Raw genomic sequence first — 20397 nt, forward strand, 5'->3', positions numbered from 1 at the left:
ATATATATATATTCTTTTTTTAAATTTAATGTTAAATTATATTCAAGAAAAAAATAAACCGGTTTTACAACTTAATGCATACTGTTTTTATAAAAAGAATACAACGCACATAAAACTCCTTAATTTCGCCTTGATGCAAACCAATCTTGAATGCCTCATGCATAATTCAAATCTCCTCCACTCCTAATTGTGCTTAACCAGTTTCGAATGTTTTTGTCAATCATTTGTACTAGCTTCTCACTTGGGGATGGTTCTTTGTCATGCCGTTTATTATTCCTCTCTCTCCAAATGGAGTGAATTGTATTTTGGAAGATGTATCGCAACATAAACGACTTTGTCTTGTCAAGAGTTTTATCGGTGATCAGCTTGAGTATATCCCTCCAATTTGCCGTGAACTGGGATAGGAGAAGCCCTGATGCGAGCTCCTGCCACACATTTTTGGAGTAAGGGCACACGAAGAACAAATGGTCTCTTGTTTCTATAGGATATTGGCAGAAAGTGCAGCTCGAATTTGCTTGTCTGTTCCATAGAGTTAACAAATTTTACTTCTTACATTTAATTAGATCTAGTGGGATTTGTCAAAAAATTGTCCATATTTTAACATCAATGTTTATAGCTTGTAAATCCATTTGGACCATTCTACACTAGTCATTCTTTAATCTTAATTTAAGAAGGAATTGACTTTGTAAGAGATTGCATTATTAATTTTATTTTGTAATTATTTGTGGAGTTTTCGAGGAAGGTTTTGCAACTTTTAGGAAAATCGTTGCTCTTTTTTTTGAAAATTCTTAAATTTCAGTACTTCTAATTCAAGTTGTTTATAATGTAAACACAAGTTTCAAGATTGTTTAAGATGGACTTAGATACATTTTTTTTCTCCTCCTTGTCCGTTGACTGACTATTTGAGTTTCTTCCTTCGATTCCAGATTTGGATCCATTCAAGTTTCTTTATTGCATAATTCTAATCTCTCTTAGAGTTTGCAGTTGAATAAAAAGCTTGTAACAAGATCGTGATAGATTTCAAGAACTTCCTTTTTCCATTGAAGTTGTGTTTTTTTGTCAGTCATTGAATTCTTGGTTGATTTTAAAGTTTCAGAATATGGCTACTGGTGAGGCAATGTTTATCAATGGCCAAAGCACGGTTTCAGTTACAAGGAGGAGTTACCAAGTTGTAATAGCGGCGACAAGAGACATGGGTCTTGGTATGGACATGAAACTTCCTTGGGATCTACCTACAGATTCTCAGTTTTTCCACGATGTTACAACTAGGACAACCGATCCCACGAGGAGGAATGCGACTATAATGGGAAGAAAATCATGGGAATCGACTCCTCTCGAGATTCGTCCCCTTCCTGGTCGACTTAATATTGTCTTGACAAAGTCTAGCTGCCACAACATTGCCATTGATGAGAATGTGTTGGTGTGTGATAGCATGGAATCGGCTCTTGAACTTCTAGCCACCGAGCCTTATTCCTTGTCCATTGAGAAGGTCTTTGTCATAGGAGGCGGCGAGTTGTTAAGGTTTGCATCTTTTTTCCACATGGTTTTTCTAAAAAGTATAAACTTTGAGACTTTAGATTTTTGAAGTTTGATGTCTAGATGTGGTTAATTGTTGTGGTTTCTATATAGGAATTATATGAATGCACCCAGCTGTGATGCTATCCACCTAACCGAAATCGATATAAGCGTGCCATGCGACGCATTTGCACCGAGGGTAGATACTTCTCTGTACCATCCGTGGTACTCATCATTTCCAATTGTGGAAAATGGAATTCGGTATAGCTTCAACACTTATGTCCGAAGAAAAGATGCCGTTGTTGGATCCGGTGAGAAGAAAAGTGCTGCTGGATCAGATTTCAAGGAGTACTCGTTCTTGCCTAAGATGGTTTTCGAGAGGCATGATGAGTTTGGTTACTTAAATCTTATTCAAAACATTATATCTAGTGGAGACATGAATGACAACAATACTCTTACCAAATTTGGCTGTCAGGTTAGCTTTGCTCCATCTTTGTTAGTATCTTTCTCCTTTAATTGAGCTTACATGTTCTTATCTCTTGATTTGATTCATTACAGATGCGGTTCAATCTGCGCAAGACTTTCCCGCTTCTCACAACCAAGGCATGTCTTCTTTTATTCACATCTCATATCAAGTAGTTCACCTTTATTTGATCATAGAGATTAATTTTGTCGGTTTTTGTATCCATCGTCCTGCAGAAAGTATTCTGGCTAGGCGTTGTAGAGGAAATCCTTCAACTTATCAGTGGTTCAATCAATCCCATGGTAAAACCAAAAGAGACCTATGTGCTATACTACACAGTGAATGACAATGATCATGCCCAAAATCCTTGAGTGCAAGATTATGTTTTCTTTGGTTATATATTGATAAAGAACCGAGAGTGTGACATATTATATCTCATAATGTTCTTACAGGAAAAGGGTAGTAATATATGGGACAGCGATGAAGCTAATGAATATCTTAACAGGCAAGCATAGAGTTTAGAATTTAAAATGTAGTTTTACTGAAACCAAACTCACATTGATGCTTATGTTCCAGTTTCGGAGTGAATGCCACAGAAGAAGATGGAGACCACCAACACTTGTATGGACTCCAATGGAAACATACTGATGCTAGGTTTGTGGTTATCTCGTCTTTGAATGATTGTTCATATGTTTTGCTTCTTTAACTAATTGTTCAAAAATTCAGTCAGCTCTCTGATGTTATAAACAAGATAAAGAACAATCCTCATAATCAAAGAATCATGCTTTCGGCGTGTAATCCTTCAGATTTAAAGTTGTCGGTATCTCCTTGTCAGACGTTCGCACAGGTTAGCACGTTTACCGTCTGTTTTGTTCAAGTCGTAAAACTTGTTATACATTTCCATTGTAAATCATTTCAACGTTTCAAGATATACAAAATTGAAAATGGTTTAGTTTTGGTTATTGTTGGCAGTTCTATGTGGCAAATGGTGAACTTTCTAGTCAAATCTACCAGAGCTCAACAGAAGCGAGTATCGAGATTCCTTTCAGTATCACTACATACTCTCTTTTGACATGCATCATTGCTCATGTTTGCGGTATGTATACATTTTATTAGATCTTGAATCTGGAGTAAAAGAATGAACCATATGCGAGGTTTCTTGCGTTGACAGATCTTGTTGCTGGTGATTTCATCTATGTGATTGGACAAGCCCGTATTAATAAAGCTCGCGTCAAGGCTATACAAAAACAGCTTCAAATCTCCCCCAAACCGTTCCCGGTAAGCACTATCACAACTCGTTCATATAAACCTTATTTTGCTCTCTCTCAAATCAGGAAACTATATAACTTCTTCTGTCTCTCCAATGTATTAACGGTACAAACAGATTTTAAAAATCAACCCTGAGAAAAAAAAGATGGATAACTTTGAGGCCTCAGATTTGGAACTCCTGGGGATATGACCTGCTTCACAAAGACTCTTGTTGATTTCTTCTTTTCATTACATTTACTAGATGAACAAAGTTACAGAAAACTTATACTTCATAATATATATAAGATGAACAAAATTATACAAAGAAACAAAAAAAAAAAGAAAAGCTAAAACAAGATTTTATGCTCGGGCATTGAAATATTTTTACCCGTATATATACAAACACTCACAAATATATATATGTGAATGCTATTTTGCATAAACCAAAGTTTTTCTTTCTTTTTTTTTTCTTTGCTTTTTTTTAGTATTTTACATTGTAGATGATACAAAATTACTCTTCATCCTTTTGGTTCCTCCTCTGTCTCGCAATGAAAGACTCGATCTTGTATCGTAGTTCCTCATCCGAAACAAATTCATCAGCAGGTCTCTCTGTCTTCGATCTCTTCAGTTTTCCACAAGTACTCTTCTTCGAGCCCTCCTGATTCTCCGACCGACTCCTTTCGTAACTCTTCATTGGGCTTTCCTGCTTTTGAGCAATGATTTGTCTGTGTCTCTTCACAGTTATGTCCTCCTTCTCTCTCTCTTCACCACTGTTCTCAGTCTTCTTTTGTTTCTCTCTCTTTTCTTCAGTGCTCTGTTTTGCCCTGTTCTCGGACATGCTCTGTTTTGCTCTGCTTTGTCTCTTATCTTCGATGCTCTGTTTTGCTCTGTTTTCTTCAATGCTCTGTTTTGCCACACTCTCTACTTCACTCGGTTTTTCTCTGCATATCACATCGGTGTGTGAACTCCGTTCTCCTCTTGAGTTCTCCCGAACAAACTCGTCGTAAAAATCATTGCTATTTCTCCGTGCATCAGTTTCTTGATTCGCAAAGAACCCGCACTTGAAGACTATAGCGATGACTATCGCATTCCCCAAGACGAAAGCAAGGTGACGGTTGATGAGAAGACCCGCGAGACCAGAGCTCTCGAACGTGATAACTAGTTGGTAACAGAGCTTGGCTACTGTAACCATAACTAGGGTTATCTCGATCACCCGGTAAAACAAATCTAAGAGTATTTGAGCCCGAGACTTCTTCACAACAACCTTCATCTTTCTTGGTTTAGCCTTCTGAGTACTAAGCGAATCCATTGGCGTTTAAAACAGTAGAATCAGAAGGAGAAAGCTTTGTAACTTGGTTTTAAACGTCTTTGAAGATCAAACAAATTTGTCGTCAAGAAAAATTGATTTTCAGTTTGTGGAGCACAAAAAAACAGAGAGAAGAGTGTGTGAGTCTGTTTTTTTCTCCTTGTTCTTGTGTTATTTTTTAGCTTGAGAGAAGGTAACTTTGCAATGTGAGTATTTATAAAGAGGGTCACTGAGTGCATTTGCTTTCTTTTTCCACGAACCAATTCTTTTTTTTTTTTTTTTCCTTTTTCAATTGAATTAAAGTTATTATGTTCTTATATTCAAGAAAAGTTAATTGATCTTTCACCCTTAAATGAATCATAGTCTTGTGTCCTAATATTTACATTTGACTACTTGAAAAAAATGATATATTTATCATCAAATATATTGCAGAAAAAAAATATATGCAAATTTGTAACTCAATATCGGTGTAAATGATACCATAACTTGACATTATGATTAAACACAAGTTTAGTGATTTACTTTTCCTTTAAAATTAAATGTCTAAACTTGTGAAAATACAAACACTTATATTTTAACAAACCAAAAAAACATATAAAACTTGTAAATAACAATGCTAAAACAATCACACCAAATGCTGTAATGTTTAGTGATTTACTTTTCACAAGTTTGACATTTAAAACTTTAAAATATTTTTTTTTGGACAAATATCTAGTTTAAAGAAGATTAGAAGTAAGTTATTTCGAAGAAGAAAAATCAGATGATGAGAAGCTAATGATTTTGAACCGAATATTTTTGGAAAAATAAATGTATAATTAATTATTATATAATTTTAATAGGTAATTCAAAATTGTGGTTCACTCTGTTATAGTATGCCAATCAAACAAGTAACAAATTCACTTTCTTATAAAATACTATTTGGTCATAGAAAGTGTGCAGTTCCTAAAGGATTTGTTAGTTAAAAAGCCATGCTTCACTTGTGAAACAATGTAAAACAATCTATTTTCTATAATTCTAATATTACCATTTGTTGGTTACGGAATATACATTTTTCAGTGAAAGTGAAATTTTATGCAAAGGCAGAAATATTAACTCTACATGTAGTTGTAGTTATATTAGAAGCAACAAAGTGAAATAATTTTAACTATGGAAACAAAAACAAATATACTACTTGTCAACAATGGTTTTTTTTTGAATATAATGTTAAATTATATTAAAAAAAAATAACGTTTTTACAACAAGTGCGACGAGTAGTTGAGATTATTTAAACAGAAAGCTGAAAATCAACTTGGAATGGCTAAGAAATTAGGATCGGCTTTGAAGCCAAGCTTGGAAGCATGCTTCATATCAAGTTAAGAATCAGATAACAATGATCAGAGGAATTAAGGATCGCCGATATGAAGCTTGTCAACAATGGTTGCATATAAGAATACCACAAATTTATCAAATCATTGTAATTAAGTTGTAAGTGACTCAAAATTTTCTTTATAGATAGATGCAAATTCGATAGATACTTGCGTGTATGTGTGGGATATTTTCACTAAGTTATAATTAAATTAGTTATCACATTGTTGTTTCATTGGTAAAAAAATAGCTTCATGCACTATCTTCATCCATTTGTAATTATTTACTCGAGTCATAAAGCAGCCCACCATTAGTTTTGTATGTCCATTTAATCTCTTAAAATAATGCGTGTCACCATATTTAAATAAATTTTGTTGCTAAAGTTTTTAGGACTTGAATGATTGGTACAAAGTATGGCTATGGTGCCAAATAAAAACACTTTAGGATATTAAATATATACTATTAATGAAATTTAAAAAATCTGTATCATCCTTCTTATTTCCACCCAAAACATGCTACTTCTCCAATTCATAATTTAAAATATAGAAGAAACCATTACTTCTTCACTAAGAGATTGAGAAATGGCCTATACTTCCACAACTTCTCTTTGTTAATGTGTTTCTTTATGTCTTGTCTCTTTCTAACCAAAAGCATGTATATGTGGTTTCATTTCAATTCTAATTTTTGTTATTGGATACACTTTGAACAAAAATTAAAGCCCCACTTCTTTTTTCATAAAAGACATCTTCATAATTGCTCATGAGTATAACGTGTCGTTCGATGCTTCAATCAACATTATGCAAATAATGAAGTGTATATGTCTACGTGTTCTAACTTCTTAGACATAAATCACACTTATCCATAAAAGTTAACGTCTAATTTCATATTATCAACCGATTTAGATCCTAATTATTTTGAGTTATAGTCTTCAAAATATCTTGAACCTGAAATTTTCAATTAATCACATACTCATTCGTGAAGACCGATACGATCACTTAAACTTGCAATTAATGGTTCTATTTGTGTAATCTCTGTTAGGTTTGTATTTTTGTTTCTGGTATAACAAATTCTATGTAAATTAGTTTAATATATACAGCTTCAATTTAAGTATACATTAATTTGTCTAAAATATATTGTAATTTTTTTCTTTATTAATTATTAAATATATTGTAATTTTTTAAATTAGGTTTTTGTTTTTTTGTTTTGTTTTTCCAGTGTGATTAGATAGTTTTAGACTTTTAGTATTACTGAAAAACTATTTTAACCAAACGAAAACTCAATTCCATTTTTTCTCTAGTAGCTTTATTTTATTTTTGTTCAACCTCTAGTAGCTTTAATTTATCCGGATTACATTTCAAAAAACATAACTAGTATTAAGCTAAAAGCTTTTTTGGAGCTCAGCCACAAATGAGAAATACATCTCTTTTTCACAAAAATATCACGCCAAAAAAAAAAAACACTTTATAAATTAGTAATACTACAGATATCGTTTTTGAGTTATTTGATTCATAATTTAATACTATAATTTTTCCTTTTGTATAGAGAAATGATTGGACCTCATGAGGCACAAGAGTAAACTTTCTTTTACATAAAATGTATAAGTGGGCCTTTAAAAATCTATGGACTGTTTTCTTCTATCTATGATTTGAACTTAGGTTTATAGATTATGGAGCTTTACTGCAAACAAACTAACACATGAATTCAGTTGATGAAATTCTTGTTATAATGTTATTCTAAGAAGAAAAAAATGTATCCTTAGCCAAAAACAAAATTTATATTATTCATTAAGATATTAATTAATGTGACCCCTTTTCTGGTGGCAAATCTATAAAGAACCAGAATCTGAGTTTCGTAGTTTATATATCGCTTTTGTTTATCCACCATATGTAATTAATTCTCAAGTTGTTCATAGAGATTAATTTAAAATTTGTATATCTTTTTAAATGAATTTTAAAACATTTATTTCCTCCATGGCATGTGAGTGCATATTCAGTGTCACTAAACTTATTTATCAAGGGACTGACTACACTGTGTAATTGCCTATACTATACCAAAAGTCTTTAATAAAAATATAAATATATATACCAAAAACGACAAACAGTTTCACTACCACAGAAAAAAATGAATTTTATCCAGAAAGCAATTTGTCCATGCAGAGGAAAGGAAAGTACTGCACAATATTATTTTTTTTTTTTTGTGAAAAAAAAAAATTAAAGTAAGTTATTTGTATAACGTGACAAGAAAAAAAAAAACTGATTTCCAAAAAAATCCGACCTGCCGGAATCGAACCAGCGACCTAAAGATTACAGCAGCTACTACAGTCTTCCGCTCTACCAACTGAGCTAAGGTCGGTTTTTAAACTCCTAAGATAATAAATTTATATAAAGGAAAGTTGGGCCTATAACGCTAAGAGATCTATTTACTCTAGACGTAAAGCCCATTTCATGGGGAAGTTTCATCCAAATAAAGTTCTACTTCTATCCATATACAAGGAAGATTCACATAATTACTGTGACATACAAGATGCATTCATAAGTCATTTATATTAGGTTAATAGTTTCAATAAAAAAAAAACGAATGAAGTAGTTAACACTACAAAAAAAATGAGTGTATTGTATCATTTAAATTGTATACAAAACGAAATGATGTTATTTTAAACTATTGTTTTATAAATAAAGCAAATATATATGGTTTAGCATCGATTATATTATTAACTAATGTTATAATTAACTAGTTTGACATCGAATAAATAAAATATTCAATTTCTATTAATTAGTTTGTATCACTTTAAAAAAAAAAACTGATTTAAAATATAGATTTACATCATTTAGATAACTGATGTATCTATAAAAAAAAATTGGTGAAAACACTTTTTAAAATGATACAAAATTTACATCAATAAAAAATGATATTTAAATAAATTATATATATATATATATATATATTTATTTATTTATTTTTTTAAAGAGGGTAACCTAAAAAAAATCAATAAATAAATTGAGATCATCATCAGGCTTCTAAGCTTTAATTAGAGCTAGGGTCTTTTTTCTCTGGGTTTTGGACGCATAGGCATGACCACGGTTACGGTTATTGCGGTTACGGTTTATTAACCACCGGTTATGGTTATAAATTTTCTCTAACCGTAACCTTAACCACTATATATACGGTTAAAACGGTTAAGGTTAAATACGGTTACGGTTACAACGGTTACGGTTAAATACGGTTACAATAATTTAATTATTACGATACGGTTAATATCAAAGACAAAAGCTTGGAATTTTATTTACCTTTAGAATGAAAACTTTAACGATAATATATCAAATAATATTTATTTTATAGTATGTAATATATGTGATTATATGCTTATAATATTTATAGTTAATTAGCTATTTTGTTTTGTTAAGTAAACCAACAATAACTAAATAAATGGTCATAATTATAAAGATTGACTTATTGTCTTATTGTCTTATTCCAAACAATACTATAGAAAGGAAGTTGTGAGAATTAAGAAACGAGTACCTGAGTATAAATAATAACTATGTAAACTATTTATGATTTGATTTATGAAAAAGGAGTAGTGGAGTAGTGAAGTTCATTAAATTTAATAGTGGAATAATTATGTATTTAAAGTTTTAACTGCACGGTTAATTATTCGGTTAACCGTGTGGTTAACCGTACGGTTAACTAACGGTTTTGATACGTTTACGGTTAATTAACGGTTACGGTTAGTATATTTTTTAACCGTAACTAATCTATTTTTATGGTTAACGGTTACGGTTTTTAACCGTTTTATACGGTTACGGTCCGGTTACGGTTGAAAAACGGTCCGGTTACGGTCCGAAATACGGTTACGGTTAGCTTTTGGTCATGCCTATGGACGCAAATTGCTTCATTCATCATCAAGTAAGTTTTGTGATGAATCATTGATTATAGGATCAGTCATCAGCTATTGCCACTATTCATCTCCTTTATCCTAGTTTTATTTCTCTGTAATTTATAACACAATTTTAATTTGTGTTAAACAGATACATGAACTTAGCAAAGGATATATCCACCTCGATAGTAAACACTCTGATATATACTACATCTTTGTTGATACATCAATTTGGTTTTAGTTTAGTCTGTGTCTGGTTCTTAATTAGATTATTGGTTCTCATGGTACATAGATTTATTCCTAGATCTAAAGGTATTGAAATTTAATGTATGTTTTGTGAATTTCTTAAGTTTACAGATTGTACAAATCATTATTTCAGGTTTTGATGGATAAGTCATGGATAAACAAACCACGTTTATCTCAAGATTACATATTAGGGGTGAAAAGTTTCTTGGATTTTGCTTTTGGTAAATCAAAAGCATACATGATGAAATGTCCATGTAACCGTTGTTCTCTCGTCAAAACTAAGTCAAGAGAAGATATCGAAGGTGATTTGATGTGGTTTGGCTTTTTAAGTTCTTATACAAATTGGGTACTACACGGAGAGGATGTATGTCTAACAGGAAATGCAAGAGTACCTTGTGATATTGCTTCTGATAGTAGTAGTCTCAATCTCTGGTCAGTTTTCTCATGTTTAACAATGCAACAATGTAATTATTGATGGAATAAACTAACTAATTTGAAAAATGCGCAGAAGTGGAGGCTTGGGAATGCATGAAGTCGACGAAAATATTTCCGGTAGTGAATAATTAAACATTTGACTGCGATCACGAACACTACAAGAAATATCTACATTATTAGCAATAGAGAAGAGCTATTATATGTCATTAATAGCGTTTTCATAAACGTTGTCTTATGCCCCTGTTATGGTAGACCCCCACATACGATAGCGTTTTTAGAATGCTATGGTAGACCCCTACTTACGATAGCATTTTTGTATTATAGCATTAGTCGAATGCTATAATATATTTTATTATTACACACATTTAGTGTTGTTTTATATAATGTCGTAAAATTTTCTTTCGCTATATAAATTTAATTTGATTTATAAAATAAAATTTATATTGGAACCCAATTTTGTAAAATTTACTTATTGGACATATATATATATATATAATGTTTATATTTTATAAATCATCAACAAGTAATATTACATTACAAAAAACAAGTCATACATAACATTGTATTAAGTCTTATACTATTTTACTAAATTATCGCCTAGTCTTAAACAAACTAAAACTAACATCATATATTAAACGATATAGTCAACTTTCTCCTTGAACTTGACTCCCATCTCTTCAACCATTCTCTCGTATCAACAGCTTGATCAAATTGTAAAACAAACAATATGTGATTAAGCATTATTTCAAACTAATAATTCTATTTGTACAGATACGCAAACTTGAGATATAAGATTTGGTAGAGGAAAGATAAGGAACCTGAGAACTCTTTTGCAGCTCCTCCCCGAGTGACATTTCCTTCTCATACTCATCAAGCTCCTTCTGCAGCTACATAGAGAAAAACTGATATCAAACCAAGAACTTGTTCTCTATGTTTCATCTGATAAGTTTTAAAACATAGAACAGATAATAAACACAATATTCATCTGAAGCAATGGACTGTGAGTAGAGAAAAATAAATAGGAACATACCGGGAATAAGGTGAGGACATAAGCATCTACAGTCACTCCCATACACATCACAACACCAAGACTGAACAAAAGCATACATTATACATTATAGAACAAAAGTTGAGAACTACAATAAGCCAGATATAAGGAATTAAATCATTACCCGAAAAAGTTGAGAATTCAAGGATCTGATCTGCCAAGTTTTCAGCACAAGGGGCTGAGTCATTAGGAAAAATTGGAGCAGCTCCTAACTGCAAGAACTCTTCGTGAAGATACAAGAAAAAAAGAGAAATTATGTGAGTAATCACGACAAGCAAACTATAAGGCAAGAAGCAACGAAAACATTAACAAATTCAGTAAAACAGAGATTCTTCAGACTTACGGTTTAAGGTCAAATCAGGATAAGTAATCAATGGTCGCTTTTCTCTATCTCCAAAGACAATGACAGACACAACACCACTAGCAGTTATAACACGATGCTCATGAACACAAGAAACCAACAAGTTTTAACAAAAGTAACGGATCATGAAACCAACAGGAAAAAACTAAACTTTTAACCATACCATTGTTAAAGGTCGATCTTGATTCTCAGATTATATGGATCTCCATGGAAGACATCAGGAACCACGACATATAATCCAGATCTGCAACCTTCTCAGCAAGTTTCCTATCACAATAAAACCATAAAACGAAGACAAGTTACAAAAACAATTAACCTAAGCATTGAGCTAGAGAAAGTAACACAAATATGGCAAAAAAAACAAATAAATCTTCTCATAAACCTTCATATCAAACGAGTTCCTTCTCCCTCTCTCTCTCAACCAATTTCTCAACCCTTACCTTCTTCCTAGCCTTAGCCTCCTCCTCTTGATCCTTATCTCTATTTCTCATATCCGGTTCACGATCTCGTTCACGACGACCACGCTCATGGTCTCTCTCTCGCTCTCGTTCTCTGTCTTTATTCCTATTGCAGTCTCGATCTCGCCCTCTATCTCTCTCCCTGTCACAGTCACGTTCTCGGTCCCGAACTCCGTCTCGATCCTTGTCCAGATTGGTGTTGTCTGCATTGGAGGAATCGACCGAGTTCGTGAACCAAGCTGGAGACTGAAGGATAATGAAGAGATGCAAAATGAGGCCGGCGGCGAGCTCACGGTGGAGTCGGAGTCGATGAGAACCTAGGTTTCGATTTGGGGGAATTTTGTTTTTTTTTTTTGTCGTAAACAGCTAGTAAGTTTTTTTTGGCTTTGGCTATAAACTATAACACTTAAAATTTTGGTTTCTGAAGTTTATGGCGCTTAAGTGAAATTTTCATGTAAGTATTGGCGGAATAAGTGATTTTCGCTTCTGATTTGGTGATTTTTTATTTTAGCGTTGTTTTAGTGCTATATATAATAATCAAAAAATAAAATTCATCTATCATAACAGTTACGGAAAATGAGCTATCGTCAGATGCTATCAATGTGGATATTTTTTGTAGTGGAATGCAGTAAATGGAGATATGGGACCATGGAGATTGCAAATAATATCTAAACGGTAGCCTTTGCACTTGTTCCTTGAACTGCTGATCATATACGTTATGATCAGGAATCGTAACTTTTGGTTTACAAGATTGCATTGTGATAATCAATGACAATACATTTGTTCTTTGTGTTGGTGATTACAAATAGAAATACTTTAAACTTCTCGCTTTAGTGTGGGAATTTTATTAGTTAGAAATTAGTGAAAATTACCCAGTTTGACACAAATTTTGAAACTAATTGCTAGATTAACACTCAAAATTTGTGGCTAACTAGAATAACACAAATTTGGTATAAAATGACCAAAAGCCCATTTCGTTTTCATTTCAGTGTTAAAAAAAACATATAAAATTAAATTAAAATTAATAAATAAAGAAAACATTTGTCTTCTTTCTACCCTAATCTCTCGACTTCAATTGTTTTTTACAGCCGACGACACAAACAAAGAAAAAACAAGTCAAGACTTCTCACATTGAACTCCACTTCTCCGTCGCATATCTCGCCACCGCCGATTAGAGGAGAGTAGCCATAAACGCCAGTGCTCCTTCTCTGGAGAATCTGCCGTCAATTTCAGCGTTCGGCGACGCTAGAGTCTCCGGCGGTTTTCATTCTCCGGAGGTTCTTTAAATTTCCGGCGTTCGGCCCTTCCACGTCGACCCGTCATCTGCTTTGCGAGTGCTTCTTCCTCTAATCCTCTCCTCTTGTCACTGTTTCCTTCCTTCCTCCATTAACGACATTATCCTTCTCAATTGACAATCCGTGAGTTTAATTTCTACTCCCATGGTTGAAAATTGGTTTTTGATTTGCAATTGAGATTGATTTTGAAAGTAATCTAATGATTTATTGGTTCTTTGTTTGCCAACATCGCATCGAGGAGAGCAGCTACAGACGTCGTTGATTCATCAATTGGTTTTATTTCTCGTCTTCGTCTTTCTTCACACAGTCTCAATTTAGACAATTGGTGTGTTTTCTTGTTCGATTCTTAAAAACAAAAAAAAAACTCTCTTTCAATTTTCAATAATTAATTTTGATTGGCACTTCTTTTGTTTGTTGCAGATCTCATTCGTCAATATAATTTGTGGCCAAATTCATAGAATTCTAAGATTCTTCATTATTCAGGTACGGATTGTGGTCTAACGCACTATGCACAATGATGTCACCTTAATCCAATAATGTTTTTAGTCTTTGGTCTCCTTTTACGTTTTATATTTCTAAAGATAATGCCCTTCCTTCCTTGTTTGAATTCCTTTACGTCTTTTAATTGTTTTGGACTTTTGCTCACATGTTAACAACATTCTCTTAAATTCTGCTATTTTGAATCTCAATTGTTAATTAAATTTTAGTTTGCTCACATATTAACAACATACGCTACAGATTAATGTTATATTTGTGTGTATTGTTTGTGGAAGCTTCTTTTGCCATTGGATTAGTATGAGTTATCACATGTTTTCTTTTCCATTGTTTAGAAAATCTTCTATTAGTTGATTGATTTATTGCTCATTTTATTTGGTGTTTTGTTTTATTTTTTGTCTGTTTAGCAATGGCGTCTTCGAGTAATGTCTCCAAATATGCTATTAGTTTATTAGCTGAATCTATTGATCTTGAAATGAAAAATGATCGTTATAGCCACTTTTATTGTGATCCAATATTAGAGATTTGGTGACAGCTTTTTGGATTAATTCATTTGGTTTTAATTTGTTTTGCATCAGATTTGTTTTAAACTATATATTAGCTGATTGTATTAATGCTCTTACATGCTGATTTATTATTTTGATAATCTTCAGGAATGACGTCTTCGAGTAATGTCTTCAAATATCCTCCTCGTCTATATGCAGAAGGAAAATCACCTTTGCAACATAGAAGCATGAACCACAATTGTTATCTGTCCAAGAATGGTCTCATCAGAGAAGGATTAGGTCTTGATGTGTGGGATGAATTGGAGAAACCATCACTAGGTGTGTTTATTAAGCTAGCAGAACTAGAGTACACATGGGCTGCCAAGAAAGTACATCTTTGCAGGGTCGTCTCTGTTTCAGTATCACGATTACGATTTTGTTTTTCGTGTAGGTATATGACATTGTGATTCTGTATTGATTTTTATCCCGTTCATGATACTAATCTCATACGTACGGAACCAAAATCAATAAGGTGCAATAGTATAAATCCAACGGAAGTGAACCAATAAATCGTCAAGCAGAAAATGCTAGAACAAACAAATGTAACAAGATGAAACTTATCAATATAACACATCGTAATAGTTCATCACAAAGGACATAACAAGAAAATAAAAAAAAGATGTCTATGAAGGGCATGTCTTACGATTATGTCCTACTTGATTGCATTTACCACAAGTGTATTGTTTCTTTGGTTTTTTCTTTTCCATCACAATCTCCAACGCAGATTTAATTCATAGATCCAACTACCACATACGAGAATCATCTGATCCATATCCAATCCATTGCCTTTGCTGTGTGACATTGTTTTTCTCTAAACCCAGACACGAGAACAGAAGAACCCAAAATCGAGAGAAAAAACTCAAAAAAATACGTAATTTGCTTAACCCCAATAGGAAAAAAATGATGAAATCGAAAGAAACCCCAAAAGGATAAAACCTAACAGCTCCACGTTTGAGAAAAGAAAACAATGAAGGCCACGTTTTTTTCACAAAAACCCTAGATGTCGACATTTAATGTTTTAGTGGTAAATATGGTAACTGCTCTAATAAGTCTGTCATTACAATTAAAAAAAAAAAAAAACTGTCACCACTGTAAATATTATTATAGGAAAAAAATCTGTCAAAAAAAAAAAAAACCTGTCATGAAAGGGTTTCATAATTACAAATCTGTCGCAACATACAACATTATAAGGTCATTCTAGCAATTCTTTCATTAATTTAACAAATCTGCCATCAAACGACAGATTTGTGGTAATATAATTTAATCTGTCATAACATAAAACAAGTCTGTCATAACAAAAAAAGATTATATTTTGAAAACAAATCTGTTGTAACACGATAGATTTATGGTAACATTATAAAAATCTGTCATAACATAGAACAAATCTGCTACCATTAGAGGTCAATCTAGTAATTAATTTTAAGTCAGCAAATCTGTCACAACATGACAGTTTTTTTTCGAAAATAATAAATATGCCGCTTCTTACAAATTAAATCAGCCAGACATTACAATAAGTCTGTCACAAATTGTTCAAGTCTGTCACAAATTGTTCAAGTATGTGATTGAATGAAAAAAAATCTGTCAAGGAAAACAAATCTGCTAAAATTTTGTAAGTCTGTCGTAACCATAATCTAAGAAATCTGTCAAGTAGATAACAGATTTTTCTAAAATTGCTGGAAGTTTTTATGTAGGGTATTTTTGTATTATTTTTTTTTTTTTACACATGAGACAAAGGTATTTTAGGTATGAAAATAACTCATTTAACCCCAAATTATTTGTGAGTCAATCTAGTAATAAAACTCAAAATTTGGGTTAATCTAGTAACTCTCCCTAGATATTATGTTAGGAAAAATCTTTATATTTGCAACATTAAATTAATATCTAGATATTATAGTATGATAGAGCTTAAGATAAAGAACATATATCTAGATACTTTTATAGTTTGGGAGCAAATATCTTTTCATCTACTCATTTGCAATTAGATAGAAAAAAAGTAGAAAATATAGAAAAAGTGAATCAAAGCAGATTGATAATTAAAAGAATATTCTATATTCGTAAGTTCTCTCAATTATGTTCTAAATTTTCCAACGTTTCTCACATTTTCTTCATAACCAATCCAATGCATTTGGGAATTGTGTAACTCACCATAATTTAATTGGGCTTAATGAATATTGTGGGTTTATAAACATTAATGGGCTTGTTGAATAAAAAACATTAATGGGCTTTCTAGGAGAAATGGAGCCTCTTAACGCTGAGAGACTCGTAAACCCTAATATATAAACAACGAAACCAATTCATTCTCACTGTCGTCTCCTCTTGAGCATCGTCTTCCTCTTAAGCAGCTTCCCTACTCGCCGATCGTTGCTCCGTTGAAATCACCATGGTTACTCTCTCTCACTCTCGATCCGTCTATCTCTATCGCTTTGTTTCTCTTCTCGAGATTATCTAATTTTTGAAATGTTGTTTGTTTTCAGGCGCCAAAGAAGGATAAGGTTCCACCGCCGTCATCGAAGCCGGCGAAATCCGGAGGTGGAAAACAGAAGAAGAAGGTCCGTTTCCTCCATTTTAAGCTACTTTTAATGTCGATTTTGAAGCAACAAAATGCTTCAACTCTCTGTTTATGTCTAGAGTTTTGAGAAATTGATTTAGGTTTCGTAGATTGATTTAGGTTTAATATGAATTTGGCTGAAGATTTAGGTTTCTATTTGCTCTGATATGATACAAAGTCTCTCGAGAGAGTATTGATTTGAGTTAGCTTTGGTTATGTGTATACATTTGTCTTGCTTTGTGTGATATGTTGCATTCTTCATGCTTTTGGTGCTTAATTGTTTTCTTGTTTCGATGAATTGTTTGTTAAACAAAACAGAAGTGGAGCAAGGGAAAGCAAAAGGAGAAGGTTAACAACATGGTTTTGTTTGATCAAGGCACTTATGACAAGCTTCTCACTGAAGCTCCCAAGTTCAAGCTTATCACTCCGTCGATACTCTCCGACCGTATGAGGGTATATACAATCTTTATATCACTATTGCATTCTTAGAAACTGCATGGTTTGTGTTAGTTTGATGTTGTTAGTCTCTGACATTGTTATGGTTTGAATTGTGGAAAATCAGATTAATGGGTCTCTTGCGAGGAGAGCCATAAGGGAGCTAATGGCGAAGGGTTTGATCAGGATGGTCTCTGCTCACTCGAGCCAGCAGATCTACACTCGTGCCACCAACACCTAAAAAGCTTGACTTTTTCAATGGTTTGGTTCTCGACTCTCATCTTGGTTTTTGTCTTTTGTTGTATACATTAATCATCAGAACTCTTATAGTTCTTTTTTGGTTCTCGTTACTCCTTTGTACTCCAGAACCTCTTTAGAATGTTGTTTTGAGATATTATGTCAATTTAAATCGGAGTTGGTTTCTATTTTTTCCTTTTCAAAAGTCTATCTAAATTCCTGAGTTGAATTATTCCAAGCCAATCAATAAAATACAAGCAAGGAAAGGAATCAAGGCAAGCCAGGCAAGCAGAACAAACCTATATATGAATAACAAGGTGAAAGAGCTCAGTCTCGTGGTTAACAGTCACCCATCTATTCCTAGTTAGGGATCAAAAAGGGACATAGAGTATCAATTTATATCTGAATCAGTATTGATTCGTTCATTATTATTGATATAAAGTAGATTTAGAAGAACTAATTTGCTATCATCATACTATCTTTACTCTTTATCGTATTAGTCACATTTGTAACATCATCAGTATCATCAACATTTCATTATACCATCGTCAATATACACAGAGAACAAGACTTTATGGGTTCTATTGGGTTTACAATATTATTTTCATTGATCCTTTAATCTTGTAAGATTAGCATATCCAATCCCTCAAACTACTTGAGATATTGTTTGATAAATGAGTTGGTTCGTTAAATGAATTTTGTTTGTTGGAAAGAAAAGATATTTTAAGTTGCGTTTGAGTCCATACAAATGGTTTCTACGACAATTTTGCGGCCGTAAAATTAGTTTTTTTTTTTTTTTGTTTTTTTTGATCAAAAGCCATAAAATTTGTTTAACTCCAATAAAAAACAAGGAATTCCAATATAACTGAGCATCAATCAAACTTCACTACTTTTGAGTCATACTAATGGTTACAAAAAACGTCACTTTCTCACACATGACATTACACATGATAGGTGTTTTAGATATTTGTTCTTGTACCTTTCTATAGACAACCCTGACCGTCGAAAATCATCACTTTGTAACTTATTTGTTCTTGTATATAAATTAAGTAAAAAAGGTAGTGATAAACCCATGTAATCTAATGGTTGTAATGGTTTTCTTTGTTTATTGTTTTTTCCCACTCATCTATTATTTCAAACGTGGAAATTATAAAACCTCCTGTTAAAAATATTTTGATTATATTATATAAATAAAAATAATCAGTTCTCTAAATGTTTTATATTACTTTTAAAAAGTAAAAATGTTTTTGAATTAATAGAAAGAAAAACATTTGGTTTATTCATATTTAAATAAAACACAACAGAACGTCTGTTAGATGAATATGTATGGACCAAGGGATTCAACGTGTCTATGTTGCAGTAGAGAAAGAGTATGGGAGAAACCAGAGCCGTCCGTTTATTGTAACAGTCACATGACTCACATCACATCATTATGATCTTCTCAATATTTTTTCTTCTGAAATCTTTTTTTTTCAAATTTATAAAGTATTTAAAAGAGTGTAAAACAAATGAAAATATAAAATTTTCTTTTGTCTTTTTGCTTATAATTTTTATCAATTATGTTTTTCTCTTCTTGCACGTTTGATTTATTAACATATATATATTTTTTTATAAACTCTCTCTATTTCACAAAAAATATCGTTTTGAAATTTTATTTTTTCATAAGAACGTTGTCCTACATTTCCAATAATTTTTTAACTAATTCCTAATTTACCTTTAACCCAAAATTACTTTTCTTTTGAATTTAATTCATTATGTTTTATTCAGTCACTTATTAAATATATTATATATAAAATTTTCTATATTATTATATGCAATTTTTTTACCAAACTAGTCAGAATTTACTAATGTGAATGAAAGATTTAGGGGTGGGCATTCGGGTATGCGGGTTGGGTTCGGGTAAAACCCGATCGGGTACGGGTCTTTCGGGTAGAGGAGTTTAGGACCCAATAGGATAAATCTAAAATATCGGTTCGGTTTCGGTTCGGGTCTAATCGGGTTCGGGTCGGTTCGGGTTTAGATTTTTAGAACCGCTAAATACCCGAAAAAATCGGGCACCCATCGGGTTCGGGTATTTTATACCCAAATACCCAAAATTTTACCAAATACCCGAATTTTACCCGAAATTTTACTCTAATATCCGACTTTTATCCGCAATTTTACTCAAATATCCAAGTTTCACCCAAAAATTTATCCGAATAACCGGAATTTTGTCCAAATATTTAAAAAATTTACAAGCATCTCGCGTATAAATATATTTAGTCTTAAATATATAAATATAAGTGCATTTAATTTTTGGTAATTACTCTCGGATATTTGGATATAAATGTATTTAGCTCAAATATTACATATATATAAAGTTTTTATATGTATAAGTATAAGTAATTTCGGGTAATCGGGTACCCGTTCGGGTATCGGGTTCGGATCGGGTTTTACCCTATACCCACGGGTACGACAATACAAGACCCAATAGGGTAAATAGCTAATACCCGTACCCGCCCCGAACCGGTTTTTTCGGGTCGGTTTCGGTTCGGGTACTCGGGT

The 20397-nt window shown here is 32.5% G+C and overlaps 3 protein-coding genes, 1 long non-coding RNA gene and 1 other non-coding gene across 7 annotated transcripts; 3 read left to right on the top strand and 2 right to left on the bottom strand.

The window, feature by feature from the left end:
- The first annotated feature begins 804 nt into the window (after positions 1–804).
- LOC9316457 (bifunctional dihydrofolate reductase-thymidylate synthase 1) lies at positions 805–3382 on the top strand. The gene is made up of 9 exons (XM_021027750.1): positions 805–1521; positions 1630–1990; positions 2074–2118; positions 2215–2280; positions 2431–2483; positions 2555–2632; positions 2705–2825; positions 2951–3074; positions 3150–3382. The coding sequence occupies exons 1-9, from the start codon at positions 1100–1102 to the stop codon at positions 3380–3382; spliced, it is 1503 nt and encodes a 500-aa protein (XP_020883409.1). The 5' UTR covers positions 805–1099.
- Positions 3383–3489: 107 nt separating this feature from the next.
- On the bottom strand, positions 3490–4789 carry LOC9314625 (vicilin-like seed storage protein At2g18540). The gene has a single exon (XM_021028830.1). The coding sequence runs from the start codon at positions 4533–4535 to the stop codon at positions 3738–3740; it is 798 nt and encodes a 265-aa protein (XP_020884489.1). The 5' UTR covers positions 4536–4789; the 3' UTR covers positions 3490–3737.
- Positions 4790–8144: 3355 nt separating this feature from the next.
- Positions 8145–8228, bottom strand: TRNAY-GUA. The gene is given in 2 exon segments: positions 8145–8180; positions 8192–8228. It is a non-coding gene; the product is annotated as a tRNA-Tyr (tRNA).
- A 5084-nt stretch (positions 8229–13312) lies between these two features.
- Positions 13313–15097, top strand: LOC110229539. Of its 3 annotated transcripts, none has more exons than XR_002332938.1 (4): positions 13313–13716; positions 13835–13918; positions 14014–14076; positions 14742–15097. It is a non-coding gene; the product is annotated as an uncharacterized LOC110229539 (long non-coding RNA). The 3 variants fall into 3 exon arrangements; XR_002332937.1 differs by having other exon boundaries at positions 13329–13716; positions 13840–13918; XR_002332936.1 differs by lacking the exon at positions 13313–13716 and having other exon boundaries at positions 13723–13918.
- A 1810-nt stretch (positions 15098–16907) lies between these two features.
- LOC9316458 (40S ribosomal protein S25-2) lies at positions 16908–18050 on the top strand. The gene is made up of 4 exons (XM_002878512.2): positions 16908–17016; positions 17108–17182; positions 17500–17634; positions 17744–18050. The coding sequence occupies exons 1-4, from the start codon at positions 17014–17016 to the stop codon at positions 17855–17857; spliced, it is 327 nt and encodes a 108-aa protein (XP_002878558.2). The 5' UTR covers positions 16908–17013; the 3' UTR covers positions 17858–18050.
- The last annotated feature ends 2347 nt before the right edge of the window (positions 18051–20397 follow it).

Source organism: Arabidopsis lyrata, assembly GCF_000004255.2.
Source record: "Arabidopsis lyrata subsp. lyrata unplaced genomic scaffold ARALYscaffold_4, whole genome shotgun sequence".
Classification (NCBI taxonomy): Eukaryota; Viridiplantae; Streptophyta; class Magnoliopsida; order Brassicales; family Brassicaceae; genus Arabidopsis; species Arabidopsis lyrata.